Raw genomic sequence first — 15,889 nt, 5'->3', positions numbered from 1 at the left:
TTGTTTCAGTTCAAATAAAAAATGCCTTAAACCTGAAAAAAAATTGAGAACCTTATTTTTTACACAACCCTCGTATATACCATAGAATTAAGAATAGTCCAGAAGGACTGTAGAATCATATTTGAATACATCGGACTGTGTCCAAAAATCCCCCTACAATGCCCCACTTTCACCGCGCGCATTCGTGATGTCGCCGCGTAGTGTTGCACGATGGGGAAAAATATAAACGTAACACAAATGTAAGATTAAAAAAAGCAATCTGTTAATTTCTCTAAAATTTTATTGTGCACGCGAAAATATTTATTGACACAACAGAGTAGAAGTAAAGAATCATTTAATGAGAGTAATATAATTAATGAACTTTAAACTTTTAAACTTTTTAAAGCCTTTTAAATAATATTTGATGTTTTAAAGATAATGTCGGTCAAATGTCCACCACAGAGTTGTTGAATCCGAGGTCACATTTTCATTAGATGAGCAAAGTAGGGTAAAAAAAATTACTACCCTGGCAACACTAACGAAATTTCCATATTGTTTCTTCGACAATCTGACAGATGGAAAAATAATTCCATTTTTAAGTAATGCATTTGCTACCTACACGTTCATTTGCTAATTGCACATGAAATGTGATACAATCATGTTTCTCTAAGATCCTAGCAGTATTTCTACATTTTAAAAGGACACAACACGGCAAAGTTGAATTCAAATCAAGAGCTGCGTACTGAGCGACATCTACAAAGAAACTAATGGGTCAAAACGTAAACCTACTCATTTATGAGTAGTTTAGTCGCCTTCTGTTTGATGTGTGTATGCGGTTTCTGGACTATTCTTAATTCTATGGTATTTAAATTGAGGGGATCCCAAAAGCCAATCATTCATGTGCAGCTGTTGATCATGAGGGACCCTCTATTTGCAACGCATAGAAACATTGATTAAATTATCCACGTTTTATCAACTATCCAGGCAATGTCATCGAGCCACCTTTGACCAATTTTTGAGTTACCCACTAAAAACACATATTTCTATATTCCTCCATGAATGCTACAAATAAGCAAGTAGTGATGCATTCAAATCATATTATAAAGATATGTGACTTGACTATTTGTGGAATTCATGGAAGAGTATAAAAAAATGTGTTTTTGGTGGGTAATTCACAAAGGCTGATTTTGAAGTTACCTGGTTGTAGCAATTGCCCTGCAATGTGCTTCTTAATAATGTTAATTTTAAGTAGTCTGATGAGTCGTCGTATTGCTCAAGTCCATTGTATAGTATGTACAGAAAGAGGCCCTCGCGTCCACCACTCACCGCCTTGAGGCCCGCCCCGGCCTTCTCCAGCGAGAGCGAGCGCCCCCCGAGGCGCTGCAGAGCGCGCGCGGCGTGCGCCAGGCGGAGGCGCAGCGCCCCCTCCTCAGCCCGCCGCGCACGCCCCGCCTGCCGCGCCCGCTGCCGCCAGCGCCGCGCCCCCTCTGCGCTGGCCGTCAGCTCCTGCATGCGCTCCTTCTGCAAGTGTACAATTGAAATTTCTGATTCTGATTCTCAGACCTAACTTTACTTGTTCTAAAACTTACACAGACAGATTTCATTATTTTTAATTCATTTATTTAACTTTTTGTACATAATGTTAATTGTACTTGGTGGGCTTATTGCCAAAATGGCAATTTCTTCCAATCAACCAATTCAAGTTACAAAACATATTCAATAGAAAACAAAAAAGCTAAAGATATATAAAGATAGAAATAACTACATACCTAAAATCAATACTATTACTCAATAGGAAAAAGGATAAAAGAGGAAAGGAGGAGAGATTAAGGAAGAGAAAGAAGATGTCTTTTCAGACGTGATTTAAACAGAGATACTGTAGTAACATCTTTGATGGTGGATGGGAGATGATTCCACAGTCAAGCCGCATGGACTATTTGAGTTAGGGAAGAAAGAGGAATTGTGGATGGGTATTAAAAGAGTGCCTTGAGAATTACAACGAAGACGTAAACCATGAACTGATAAGCGTTGAAATTTTTCACGGAGGTATATAGGAGCGTTAGGACTATGAAGTACAATGAACAGAAGTAAGAGGGAGTGATAGTCTCTCCACTGTCTAATTTTGAGCCATTTCAGTTGCCTACAATAATAAAAAATGTGGTCATATTTCCTGAGACCAAAAATATACCTTATGCAAGTATTCTGAAGTCGTTCATGTTTATCGAGTCGCTCACAGCTTAAATCGGTCATGGAAACATTAGCGTAATCTAGAATGGGTAGTAGTAATGCTCGTATGAGAGTGCATTTAGTATTAATGGGTAAGAATTTTTACAACCTTCTAAGTGAGTGTAGACTGATTAGACTGATGGATTGAGTGTAGACTAATTTATTAATGATGAAGGACAGCGCTAAATACGCTGCTGAGATCACTGTGACTCATGAAGATCTATTGCAATGGATCCCCATAAGTTAATTCTGGCACTGCAATTGCGTGGAACTATTTTCGTGAGAAGATGACTAGATTAAAATTGGATTCTTAATTTAATTTTTTGGCCGTTTAATTTTGGAACCGTTTAAAACGAGCTTCCAGTGTACTCCTCTTTGAAAGTAATGACGAGCCATTACCATGAGTGCGTGTTGGCGCTGGTTCGCGTCCTGATCGCGGGCCAGGGCGCGCTCCTCCCCGTCGAGGCGCGACAGCTGCGCGGCCAGCAGCTGCAGCGCGGCGCCGCGCTCGTCCAGCGCGGCCTGCAGCTGCGCCGCGCGCCGCGCCAGCGCCTCCTCCTCGCCCGGGTCTGCGCGCGTCCCCTCCAGCCGCCCGCAGCGGCCCACCGCCTTCTCCAGCGTGAAGCTCTGAGGAGACATTACATTTACAAGAGGCATATTATTTTAAGCATTTTAACGTGAATGCTTTGCTTTTAAAATAATTTATTTTTGAACTTGAATAAATGCAAAACAATTACTTTTTGTCAAAAAAAAACCCCATGAGGAAGTTCAGTGCTACGGGAAATCGGATAAAAAAAAACAATTCTTACATGCGGTAAAAATGAAAGTTTCTTAAAAATGTATGAAAAACTTAATAAAAATGGTTTTAATAAAAACTAACTACACTTCCAAACGTCACAAGTTTTCGTGAACAATAAACAATAAATTATCATAATCATCATCATTCCATTTTCGCACCTAATGGTGCATAGGGCACTGCATTGGTACACCAATCGCAGCAAATCTTGATCATTTTTTGTTACATGAAGGTAAGATGACCAGTCTTATGCTTGTGACAGTCCAGGGACTATAAAATATTCTAGTGTAAAAACACCTTTTAAAATAAATATTCCATGTCAACCATGATGGGAATCGAACCCGAGGCCTCTTGCATGGTAGGCAAACGCGCTGACCACTACACCACGAGGCGACTACCTTGGAATAATCTACCTACCAGTAAATCATGTTTAAAATGTCACTATCTAAATATTTGAGTTGTTCCTTTCTCTTTTTTTTTCCTTCCCATCCCCTCTCCACTCTTCATAGTATAGTGTAGATTTTTGGTTAATTTTTGTTTAAAATTTTGTATAAAATCATAAGATTCTTTAACCTAGAATATGACCCTGTACTTGTAATTTTTCAAACTGAACAGTTAGGGTAGGTAGGAAGAAATAGCCTCGAGGCAACATGCCCAGGGCGGGGCGGGGCTATTTATCTATCTATATATATAAAAATGAATGTATGTATGTTTGTCCTTTATAGACTCAATAACTACTGGACCAATTTACATGGAATTTTGTGCAAAATAATCTAATTTACGTGAATTAGGTTTGTAAATAATAATATCTTTAATATGTTCATCAGAAAAAAAGTAAGGAGCGAATACATGTTTTTTATCAAACTTCCAGGGATGCATTAGACTAAAATGCATATTTGAAAAATTCGGAGGATGTTGTTTTTTGTAGATTAAAATTTTGTACATTAACATTTACATTTACAAACATCAATTATTTTAAATGGATACTGAATTTATGAATTTCTTCACAATTTCTTAATTTCTGCATATTAACTTATTTTTAGTACTGCTAAAATAATTTTAACTGACATTTGATACATTTTTGAAAAATGGATTCTTACACAAAATGCACCACTGTTGGTAAGTAGCGCGACAATTAATTATTTTATGGTTTGGAATTCAACCATAAACAAGTACCTAGGTACCTAATTAAATTCAATATTTGAATATTAATAATTTTTGGTTATGGAATTCAATCATAAACAAGTACCTAGATACCTACTTATAAATGAAGTCTTTTTCCTTTATCCTGACAGTTTTTGCACGCTTACACGACACAATCGGCCATTTTTTTTATTTATTTCTTTCGGTTTCGAATTAAATATCAAGGTCATGTCAAAACCGGCTGGCGGTTAAAAAATGACTAAACTCGCATTGAGCATGAGTTGAATGTAATAATTTTAGAAGGCTCGGGTAAAACGCGGTTTGACTTTTCTTCATTAACATGTATCCCCGTATTGTCTCCATGGATTATGGCACTAGAGTAGTGATTTTTGCACGATTTTTATTTGAGCACGACGAGGACTCTTGACGATAAAATGAAAAACTAACCCTTATTACGAATATATAAATAGCTCAAAAAAGTACAAAATAAATAACGTATGTCCTTATTTACAAAAAAACGTTTGTTCAACCAGCTAATAGTAGGCAAGCCAACGTTTGGGCTGGACAACGTCTGTCAAGTCCGCTAGTATGTATATGTATATAAAGTGTTAAATAAATAAATTAGTAGGAATCAAACTAACCAACTTGTAAAGGATTTCTTTCTGCCCCAATAGTTCTTTGTCTATTTTAGTCAACTTTATGTCCAACTGGTTCATAGCCACTCTGTACCCTGAAAATAAAATGTCAATTTTTCTGTTATTATTACATTACATCAGTTGTGAAAATCTAGATACAATCGATGTAAATCAAATACACGAGTAATAATGTACGCAAAATATTTTTTGCAATAAAATAAACACCTCTGGCCGTTAGTTTGGTAAGGTTCCCCTCTTCCTTGAGGCCGGCCAATTGCTGCTGGGAACGGAACACACAGTGCTGAAGTCGATCATTTTCTGACATCAGTTGCTTCACGTATTTCTCTTCACTCTGCAATAATACCAACAAACGTTTCTTTTATCTTCTTCTTATTGTTATTATTTTAATTTTAAACTTGTATTAATTATTACGAACTATGAAGAAGTGCCAAAAGATATCTCCAGGAGGCTTTTGACTTATGTATTTCAACTCACAGCAAGCATCTCCTCCAGCTGCCGTGTCCTTTGTGCCGCAGTCTTAGAGCCGTCCATCACCTCCGCTAATTTCTCCTTATAATTTTGGATCTGCAATAAACAATCAACATAAATATTCTAAGCGGAAAATCTGTTGTAATTTAATACACTATGGATTTATATCATTAATTAATGTGCCAACACGAGATTTATATAATCAATTAATGTACAGTTTGCGCGCACAGACAGTGCCTTTTTTTTTTTTTTTTTTTTTATATTTAGGCAATCCATCCTAAGAAGGATGATTTCTGCCAAGAGTACAATTTATTTAGATGAATAAAAATCAAAAAACATTTTTGAAAAAAAAAACTAAAAATTTATCGTATTTTTTGAGAGGAAGCTTCCTATATGGTGGATAATTTCAGGATCAAGGATGGAGAGGAGTGATGCTATGTTAATAGGGTAAGGATATTTTTTTAAGGAGGAGTACATATTATGTTTGTCCCTTATTGGACAGCCAAAGAATATATGGTCTGGAGTCTCATGGTCCAAACCACATTCACACCATGGACTTCCTACAATATTAATTTTGAAAAGGTGGCTATTAGTGCAATAGTGGCCGATTCGTAGTCTACTAATGTTTGAGATTAATCTCTTAGACAATTTTTTTTGTGTGGAACCAAGGAGAGCTTGGAATGCTCTCTTGGATATCTTTATAGAGAGTTCCCTTACATTTGGAGGTAAACTCCCACTGGGTCTTCCATTGTCGTTTTGCCTCGTTCTGAATTCGAGGGGACATGTCGGAAACACACACACAATACTCAAGAGGACGCGAGCCGTCTATCGCAGCCGCTTTCGCCAGTTCATCTACCATCTCATTACCTCTAATACCAATATGCGATGGGATCCAGACTATGATTAGTTCTCTACCAGTTCTACTGAATTTTCAACTGTTAAGTCTTATAGAACAGAGTAGCTCATCACTTGCGGATTTAGAAAGGTTGTTGGAAATAGATTTAACCGCACTTAATGAGACAGACAGTGCCTTTGTGAGTATGAAATTTCAGTTTAGCATCAAACATAACTCTTAGGTCTTTGACAGTGGCAGTTAGTTTAAGTGAACACACTCCCATACAGTACCGCATTAAAATGGTTTTTAATGCCCTTGTATATGACAAAATATAACATTTAGAAACATTAAAATTTAGTTGGTTCCGAGTTCCCCAATCAAATATTTTATTTATATCAGACTGGAGAAGGCGGCAATCGTCCGAGGTGGAAATCTCCAAAAACAATGTCTTGTTGTACATTGTACAAGTCAGGAATTGTTCCTAAGTAGTTTTTTTTATATATCATATTTGTTTCCTAGATGCATGGGGATTTTGTGCCCTTGTTTATTTAGTTTGAGTTACTACGTTCTTCTTCCTTTCGAAGCGGGATCCAGGAAATATAGCTGCGGTCCCAATTTGGAACTAACACTGTATTCCTTCACTGTCATACAGGAAAACTAGAATAAAGTGAATGTACTGACCATGTGTATTTGGTGACTATACTGTTGTGAAGAATAGAATGAAAGCTTCGTAAGTTTCCATGTTCTTTTATTTTCGCAGTTTGAGTGTAAAGAAATTTTACATCTTTGCTAAATTAGTTTTGAAAAATTGATAGCGAGTATGTGAAACTGAAAAGACAATCTGGAAAGAGGTGGGCACTTTCATTGTACACAGATACCAGCTAAAATTAACACATTAGATAAAGTAGGAGCATTATTTCCCGACCTGCTGTTGAAGATTCTCTATGGCGTCCTGCTTGCTCGAGCGCTCCTTGTCCATCCTCTTGTTGTCCAAGCGACAGTTGGTGAGCTGATTGGCCGTCCCCTGCAGCTCTCTCTTCATGCAGGTATACTAGAATTCAACTTTACATTATTATGTTGTAATATTTTCTATATACGGGCATACAGTGTGTGTGAAATCCAGAAATCCAGAACCCCGGTCAAGCGTTAGTCTGTCAAAACTCAATGGCTAATCTCAGGTAGAAAACAGAGGTTAGTCTGCATTGTAGTATCAGTACAGTGTTGGTGAATTTGCCTGAGGTAAATTTGATTCTCAGCATGCAAAAATCGTTGAAAAACGGGAGTTTGGTGTATAACCAAATCATACACGAGGTGTGTTCAGAAAATAATGGGAATTAAATTTGCGGGTTTGGGGAGTCCAATTATCTTTTTTTTATTATGTTGCTATTCATGCCCCTGAAGTGTGCTAAAATTTTCAGCTATATTCATTGTTCACTTTGTCTGTGGCAGCCGCTAAGATTAGATGTGTTTTTATGAGCTCGGCGATATTTGTTTGTTAAAAAAAATGGATCAAAGAGTTTTTATCAAATTTTATGTAAAAAATTAAAAAAAGTGTTTGTGAAATGTTAACAAAGGCCTATTGTGAGTCTGCTATGAGTAAAAAAGAGTTTACGAGTGGTAAAAGCGTTTCCAAGATGGCCGTGAAGACATTTATTATTATTTTTTATTTTATTAATTTATTTTTTTTACAGGACTCACCAAGCCAATTAATATGGCTTGTCGGTAAAGATCCTTTACATTAAATCATATGATAGTCCTACATAATTGTATAATAAAAATTACTACTAACTTTAAAATATAAGGAGGAGTTGAAGATGACAAATGGCCCGGACGCCCCAGCACATCAACAACCGATGAAAATGTGGAAAAATTTAATGAAATGGTTATGAGCGATCGCCGAATCACAATCAGAGAAGCCGCTGATGATGTTGACATATCGAATGGCTCATGCCATGAAATTTTTTGGGTATGAAACGCGTGGCAGCAAAATTTGTTTAAAAAAAAAAGAATTTTGAACAAAAACAGCGGAGAATGGAAGTTGCTCAGGTGTCACTAAATGAAGCCAACGACAATGCAGAATTACTGAAACGCGTTATAACAGGTGACGAAACATGGGTTTATGGATATGACATCGAAGCTAAGGCTAAATCGTCCCAGTAGAGGCATTCTACATCGCCAAGACGAAAATCGCCGAGCACGCCAAACACGTCTAACCTTAGCGGCTGCCACAGACAAAGTTAACAATGAATACAGTTGAAAATTTTAGCATACTTAGGGGCATGTATACCAACATAATTGTTTAAAAAATTGACAGTCGGACTCTCCAAACCCGCAAAATTAAAAAATTCCCATTATTTTCTGAACACACCTCGTACATGTTTATAACCATTAAATACTCAATAAATAAATAAATATGGGTGGAACCTTGGAGTAATAATTATCTAGGGAAGCCCTTAAAAATTATACATTTATCAATAATCTCCAAAATTATTATTTTAATTTAACTATTGTATAAATAAAACACTTTGTTTTAAGTCCACTGAGTTTATATATTTAACACGACATGTTTCGGACACGCAGTACTGTCCATCTACAGGTGTATTTAAAAACTAAACATAAAATTACAAAGAGAAAGTTTAGGTACTGACAGGGGTGGGGGAGGAACTAAGTGTGGAAGGGGTGGTATGGGGGGTAGGGGGTCTAGAAAGTGGGAATATATTAAGTAGTGGTGATGTATTTTGAAAAGTTATGTTATTTATTAAGATATTATTTGAATTTAAGTTTTTTTGAATTTCGATGTTCTCCAAATTGTTCATTATTTTTCCTTTCTTAATATTTGAATGTAAAAGTTTGAGAGTATGTGAGTGAAAAGAATGGTTTGTTTCCATGATGTGGTTGGCAAACTCTGAGAAAGTGTTTGAAGTTAAGGCTCGGTGGTGTTCTTTAAGTCTAATGTTTAGATTTCTAGCTGTTTGGCCAATGTATCTATGGCTACAATCTCCACATTGAATTTGGTATATGCCATTTTTGTTGAGGAAATCTATTGGTGATTTAGAGTTATCTAAGTTTTTTCCTAAATTATTGATTGTGTAATATGCCGGACGGACGTTTGACGGTAGTAATTTAATGATTTTATTCGTTACTGGTCCAACATATAGAATTTTTTGCCAAAATTTATTTTCCGATATACCACTATTGCGTGCTGAGTACAAATATGTGTTAGACAATTTATTTCTATTTTATTTTTTAACATTTTTTAAATTTAATTTTAATTTAATATCTATTCGATATTATTAAAATTATATTCTTTATCATAATTCTATTCACAATCATCAACATAATTTTTTTTTTAAATAACCTACTTGTATAGAGCAAAAGCGTTACAAATTTTTTGAGTATGATAAAAAGTGTAACGATGTAAGTGGGGATAATTGCAATTTGCGCAACAAAATAGTTTATAATTTTGTAAGGAAATACAATGTATAAGACCCTGGGTGCAATTCCTGGGAGGTTTGACATTGATTATTAGTTTATAAAGTGTTTTTAGGGTTTGATGATGAAGGTAACTACACAACCAACCGAGCCCAAATTTCTTACCTCAGCGTCCATATCCTGATGAATTCCTGCAGCCGGGACAGCGCGAGGCGCTCGTCTGCCAGGGCGGCCTTGAGGTCCCTGGTCTCCCTCTCGGCCTCGGCATTGTTGTCCCGCTGGGTGGCCAGGAAGTCCTGCTTCTCCTGCAGCTGTTCCCCGCGCTTGCCGCAGTACTCGCGGAGCATGGTCAGTTCCTGCATCACAAATTTATACTATTTGAAACGAGGAGTAGGCGTGACATGTGTATATTTTATTTACATTTAAGTCGAGATTGAAATGTCACTATCTAAATATTTGAATTGTTCCTTTATCCTTCTTCTTTCCTTCCCATCCCCTCTCCTCTCTTCATAGTAAAGTGTTATTTTTTTTTTATATACATATATTTATTTTTGTTAATCTTTGCTTTTAATTTTTGTATAAAATTGTAAGATTCAATATGTCCATGTATTTATAATTTTCTCAAACTGAACGGTTTGGGTAGGTAGGAAGAAATTGCCTTAAGGCAATATGCCCGCCCTTATATGTATATTTATTGTATATGTATATAAAGTGTCAATAAATAAATATATTGGTCACTTAAACCAGTTTCTGACATTGTTTAGATTAAGTTCAGACAATATTTACTAATCTTAAATGCCAAACTATAAGGGCTTTTGTAGCCTGTCAATTAACTTAAAGACATATATATAATTTTAAAAAACAAAAGTCTAAAAAATTACAAATTAGCCTCGTAAATTTATATCTAAAAAATTATATATAATAATGTGCAACTGTGGGACCAATATTCAAAAGTAGATATATTTTTAATAATATAAATTACATTTACATTTTTAGTTATATTATAAGTTTTGTATGATTATTTATTTTATGTTATGTATAATTTTTATGTGACAACATTTACAATAACAATATTATGTGAAAGCCTCTAATTCGACTTTATGATATGTATTTATAATATAATTTTATCTTATAAATTTATAAATGTCTGTTGGCTTTCCAATGAAATATATTTTTTTTTTTTTAAATGGCTGAATCCCTCCTTGAAAATGTTCTCTATCTCTACTGTAATATCAAATCTATCAAAAATATTGTTTACTTACAAAATTAATGTATTATCAATACTTTCACTGTTATTTATAGAGTGCGTAAGGAGACATTTAAAAGTAATCAGTACTCTGTTTGCATTTTTTTAAATGTTAATTATAACTATAAAATATACATTAGCTTCTAACATTAACTTATTTTTACATATATATTCCACACAGTACCATCTAAAAAAATAATACTAAAAAAGGCAGTGGTGGGAAGGTTTCCTTTAAAAAAAAGGAAAATAAATTCAGGATTTAAAAAAAACTAAAAATTGTTTGCTATTTATCGTATCCCAATTTTATAAAAAATATGCCAAATAAGTAAAATTTAATATTTTTTAAGTAATGTTTTCTTTTAATCATACCTGTGTGGGGGTCAAAGTCTATTGATCGATGACACACACACACCCGCCAAATGACTTGGGTCATTGCTCTACCTGAAATGTAGAGCTACAATCCAAGAAGCAACTCAGAATTTTCTATTGAACACAATACATTATATTATGCAAGACCAACACTATTTCATAGAGGACGCTAACTCAATAACAAAATCAGATAACATATCCAAAACGTCCAGGAGTACATTAACTTCATTCCTGCCATAGAGACATGAAGCACAAAGGAACATGGCCTATAAAAGGACCACAGGGTGTGGTAACATCAGTCAGTTCCAACATGTAGTCCAGTCAGTCAGTTCAATTGAGTCATTACTCTACGTTACTCTCGCACTTTATTATTATTCACTATGTAATAGATAAGCATGAAACCCCAACCTCGTTGCTTCTGTCAATTTCCAAATGGGGTAGAAACTCCACCCCCAACGACCAGCAAAATCCTACACTTCTAAATAAAAAATTACTGTAACTAAATGGACTGCATAGTCTGTGAATAAATAAATAAAATACAACTTAAAAAGATATTAAAGCTAGGACAAAAAAAGGTTCACGGTAAATCCATAAGAGTGGTAGTAGGTAATAGTTAGTGGTACCTGCTTCATCTGTTGGATGTCCTTGTCCCTCTGCCTCAAGTTCTCTACTGCACCGGCCCAGGTGGCTATTGTGTGTCTTCTCTGCGTTAATGCTTCCTCCACCTGTCATTTACATTTGTTTATTATTCTATTTAAACTTGCGTAACAATCTCGAAATTCATGTAAATTTGACTAACATAGTAAAAATTCAAATAATTTACGAATGCTCGTAGTTTTTTTTTTGTCAGTCTTTTGGTTTGGTAACAATGAGGAACTTCAGCCCTACGAAAAATTGTATACAAATAATGTTTTCTTGCGCGCGGTAAAAATTAGAGCGTTAAATTGTAATTATCAAAAGAAGTGATATGAACAAGAAGTTTTAAAGATGCCTTTTTAATATGCGGTTTTAAATATTAATATTATATTATTGAAAAAAAAAGGATAAAAGAACCTTATTTAGAATAGAAGCTATAAAAATCTTTGTGAACATACAAATGTAGATTTAAACCCTCTAGTCGGTTCACCAAAGGGGTAGGCAGAGAGGAGAGAACGCAGTATCACTCTGTCTTTGCATACAGACCTCACTTCCACAACAATACATCTTCTCATCCACGTGCACCGATGATTCCAAATTTTGAAACATCCATATTTAAGTATTTGTTGAATTTAGTCATGCCGTGTCTTTCTCAGTCTTCCTCATTTCCTGCATCCATCAATATTTGCGCTGAAATCTTTTTAGCCATTCTTTCGCCGTCCATTTGCTCTACAGAGCTAATCTTTCTTGAGATTGTCGATAATGCTTATAATGCCTTATATAATGCACGGATCTAAAGTATTGCGAATATACGATAATACCTGATGTGAGAGCCTCTCCAGCCCCCTCTCCTCGGCCTGGAGGTTGCAGCACAGCTGGGAGAGGGCCAGCTGCTTAGCGTCGTATTCCACCTTCAAGCGCTGCCTCTTGCCATCCATCTCCTGAAAACAACAGTTTATTTACTTATTAATAGTAAAACATAGTTACCAATTGTCCTAACTTATAATAACTTTGAAAAACATTGATCAACATCTGACCAGTTGTAACGTAATAACATTGACAAAAAGGCATAGTTTCTACCCTTTTTTTCCTTTCTAAATAAAAAGCACGAATGGATGCATAACTCACGGCAATTTTAGCATTGTCTTCTTTGCTGAATTTCTCTATGGCATCTATATCAGCCTCCCCCCTCTTCAGGGCAGACTTCCACTCTTCCAGAGCGTTCCGGTCCTCCCCGATCTCGGTTCGACGGGATTCCACGCGGCGCAGCACGCGAGCTATGTCAGCTGAAATTGTGCAAAAGAAATCATTAATATTATCAATCGAATTTGGTTTCGGTTTAAGTGACATTGAAATTTATGTTTCACTACGGTTATGGCCAATATTTCAACTGATGCCGTCATGCAAATAAAGGCCGTAACTACATCATCAAGTCCGTTCTCAGATTGGAGCATATGATGCTTACAAAGAGGCTCCTGGCATCTCTGTTGGCTAGCAGCTCCTTCGCAAGTCAGGTTCGCGTCCCGTACTTCCAACATGAGCTGCCGACAAACGGTCAGCAGCGGACGTCCAGGACGTCAAGAAACCGGTGCCTTGTAAAGTAGGCAAGCATAGTTAAGGTTATCAGGAGGCATCCCCAGCATATGGCCCAGCCAACTATACCGCCTCCGCTTGCTGACAATTGATACCGGAATCAAGTGCGATAAACTAATAGGAACAATATGTTTTCGCTGTTTCTCGACAGATGGTGTTACCTGAGCCTTTTTACATGGGGCAATACTACAGCCAACTTTATTGTGAAGATCCACCATTATGCTACAAATGATAGAATATGTTTTGTATTTGTGCAGTTATGTGCAAAAGACTTTGTTACGTAAATACATACAAATATTTATATTTTTTAGCGAATCCCAGATCTACACTTAACTTATTTTTAACAACAATCGTAGTTTCGGCTATTCTCTGGATGACAGCAGTATTAATATCACAATAAAGCTGTTTGCTCTGTCTTCAAATAAATTCGATATTTTAAAGGCATTGAATAACTAACAATATCGGGTATGTCCAAATGCTTGCGGACAAGTACTGGATTTTACCCCCTACAGATACCAGGGAAAACACTGGTTAGCCAGTGGGGCTACCTTGCAAGCCTTCAGCCTTGCGCTCCAAGTCCTTGTACTGGCGCTCCATGAGCTCTGCGTCCTGCCTGGAGCGCCCCGCCTCCGTGGCGGCCACTCTGGTGCGATGGTCCTCTCCATCCATCTGCTCCTTGTGCACCACGAGAAGATGCTGAAAAATACTCCACATTATAAGATTCATTGATTATGCAACAGTAGAAATTACGTGTCAAGCAGATAAAGTACTGGTCAATGGTTGTATGTCTTAAAAAAAGGTCCAGTCTCTTAAATATACTGTATTTATCAAGAATTGCAAATGTTAATTGAACAATAAATAAAGTGGAAATGGCAGATTGAAAATATTACAAACAAACTTAAAATACTAATGTATATATATTTAAAAGAATTAGAAATATAATTAGTTGTACAGGAACTTTTAAAGATTTATTTTGCATTGTGCCAATCAATTTTGGAGTACGGTATAATCGGTTGGGGTGGTGTGAGTGACGCAGTTTCAAATAGTGTATTTGTAGCACAAAAATCAATAATTAAAATAATTTTTAGAGTCCCGATACAGACATCTACTGAAGAAATATTCCACAAATCACAACTTATGACACCAATACAATTATACGCTAAAACAATACTCGCTTACAGATTCAAAAACTATTCTTACTCAAATAAGACATAACCCCTACAATACATCACATACAAATAATATAATCACTAGATCCTCAACACAAAGACAACTTAAACAAATACAAACTAATACCACTTTCGGACAAAGGGATTTTCATAAAATCAAAATCTATATCCTACTTCCACTGTCTGTTAAAACAATTAAAAATGAGAAAATATTTAAAAATGCTACAAAATAATGGATAGTGGAGCTGGGTAGAAGTAAAATGGGTTGTCTCATTCGCCCAAACCAATATTGAATCAACTGCTCCACAAATGTATAGTTTATGTTATGTTTTTGTTATTTTATTGTGCACTTTATAATATAAATAATATAGGCGTGCTTAAAATAAATATAAATTTAAATACGTAGTATTTAGAACTGTCTAAATATTTTGTTAATTATCTCTGTTTCTTTGTTTATTCTCACATGTAAAAAGATTTTTTTAAAGTATATTGTTAAGTGCCCTCGACACCCCAGTGAGGTCACCTTATTTTTATTGTTAATCTTTATTTTATAATGGAAAAAAAATGAATGAATAAATAAAAGATAAATAATTACCATATTAGCTTGATGCTCAGCCAAAAGATTCGCTCTGTGCAGATCCAACTCATTTTGTTTTACGCTTTGGATATCTGTTTCAGATTTAAGACGGAGAAGCTCTTTATTCCTGTTTAGTAAAAAACGGGGTTATTTTATAAAACTTAAGAAACGAATAAATAAAATTTTAATGTTTTCAAGTACTTGCCTTTCTTCCAACAATTTTTCAAACGACTTGTTTTCTTCATTAGAGACCGGCAAAAATGTGCCGTCGCTCCATCCGAGCTGTTCCAAGACATCCGTTAAAAACGAAGGCATTTTAATTTATTTGCGAGTTTAAACGACACTACACGCTAGATATCGCTTAACCTGGGGTTGTATTGTAAGAAAATATTTCAATGCAATGGTATCTGATATTGTGAATATTTAAGGTAAACGAAAACAATAAAGATAGAAAAGAATAGAGAATATCGACAAAACAAAAAAATATTTTCCAACTGTTGACATTTGTCGCTGTAGTCGCTGTCACTATAGAAACTGGAAACAAAAAACAAATATTGCCGCCATAATTTGGGTAGCCACTATAAAAATTATAAGTACCCCATTACTAGTTTTGAAATAAAATAAATAAATTATCACAACGCGCGGGGGATATCATAAAATCATAGACTAACTACAATAGGAATCCATACGGTTTGTATAATTCACTCGTTAGGCAATAAGTAGGACAGAAAACCTATGTGTTTTAAATTTAAAATGTGTTTTTT

At 35.5% G+C, this 15,889-nt stretch overlaps 1 protein-coding gene across 1 annotated transcript; it reads right to left on the bottom strand.

The window, feature by feature from the left end:
• Positions 1-1,305: 1,305 nt before the first annotated feature.
• Positions 1,306-15,564, bottom strand: Ccdc39 (Coiled-coil domain containing protein 39; the record flags this gene model as incomplete). Its single annotated transcript, XM_088240439.1, has 14 exons — positions 15,331-15,564; positions 15,144-15,252; positions 13,928-14,075; positions 12,915-13,072; positions 12,608-12,727; positions 11,774-11,875; positions 9,701-9,891; positions 8,752-8,803; positions 7,029-7,154; positions 5,275-5,364; positions 5,005-5,131; positions 4,786-4,874; positions 2,605-2,832; positions 1,306-1,500 (listed from the first exon to the last, which is right to left on the bottom strand). Coding segments are annotated over exons 1-14 (1,845 nt in total), but the record flags the coding sequence as incomplete, so codon positions are not given.
• Positions 15,565-15,889: the final 325 nt, after the last annotated feature.

Source organism: Micrasema longulum, unplaced genomic scaffold (genome assembly GCF_059751315.1).
Source record: "Micrasema longulum isolate JH-2025_06_02 unplaced genomic scaffold, ASM5975131v1 h1tg002452l, whole genome shotgun sequence".
NCBI lineage: Eukaryota > Metazoa > Arthropoda > Insecta > Trichoptera > Brachycentridae > Micrasema > Micrasema longulum.
The sequence above is the reverse complement of the archived record's forward strand: the minus strand, read 5'-3'. Positions and strand labels throughout refer to the sequence as shown.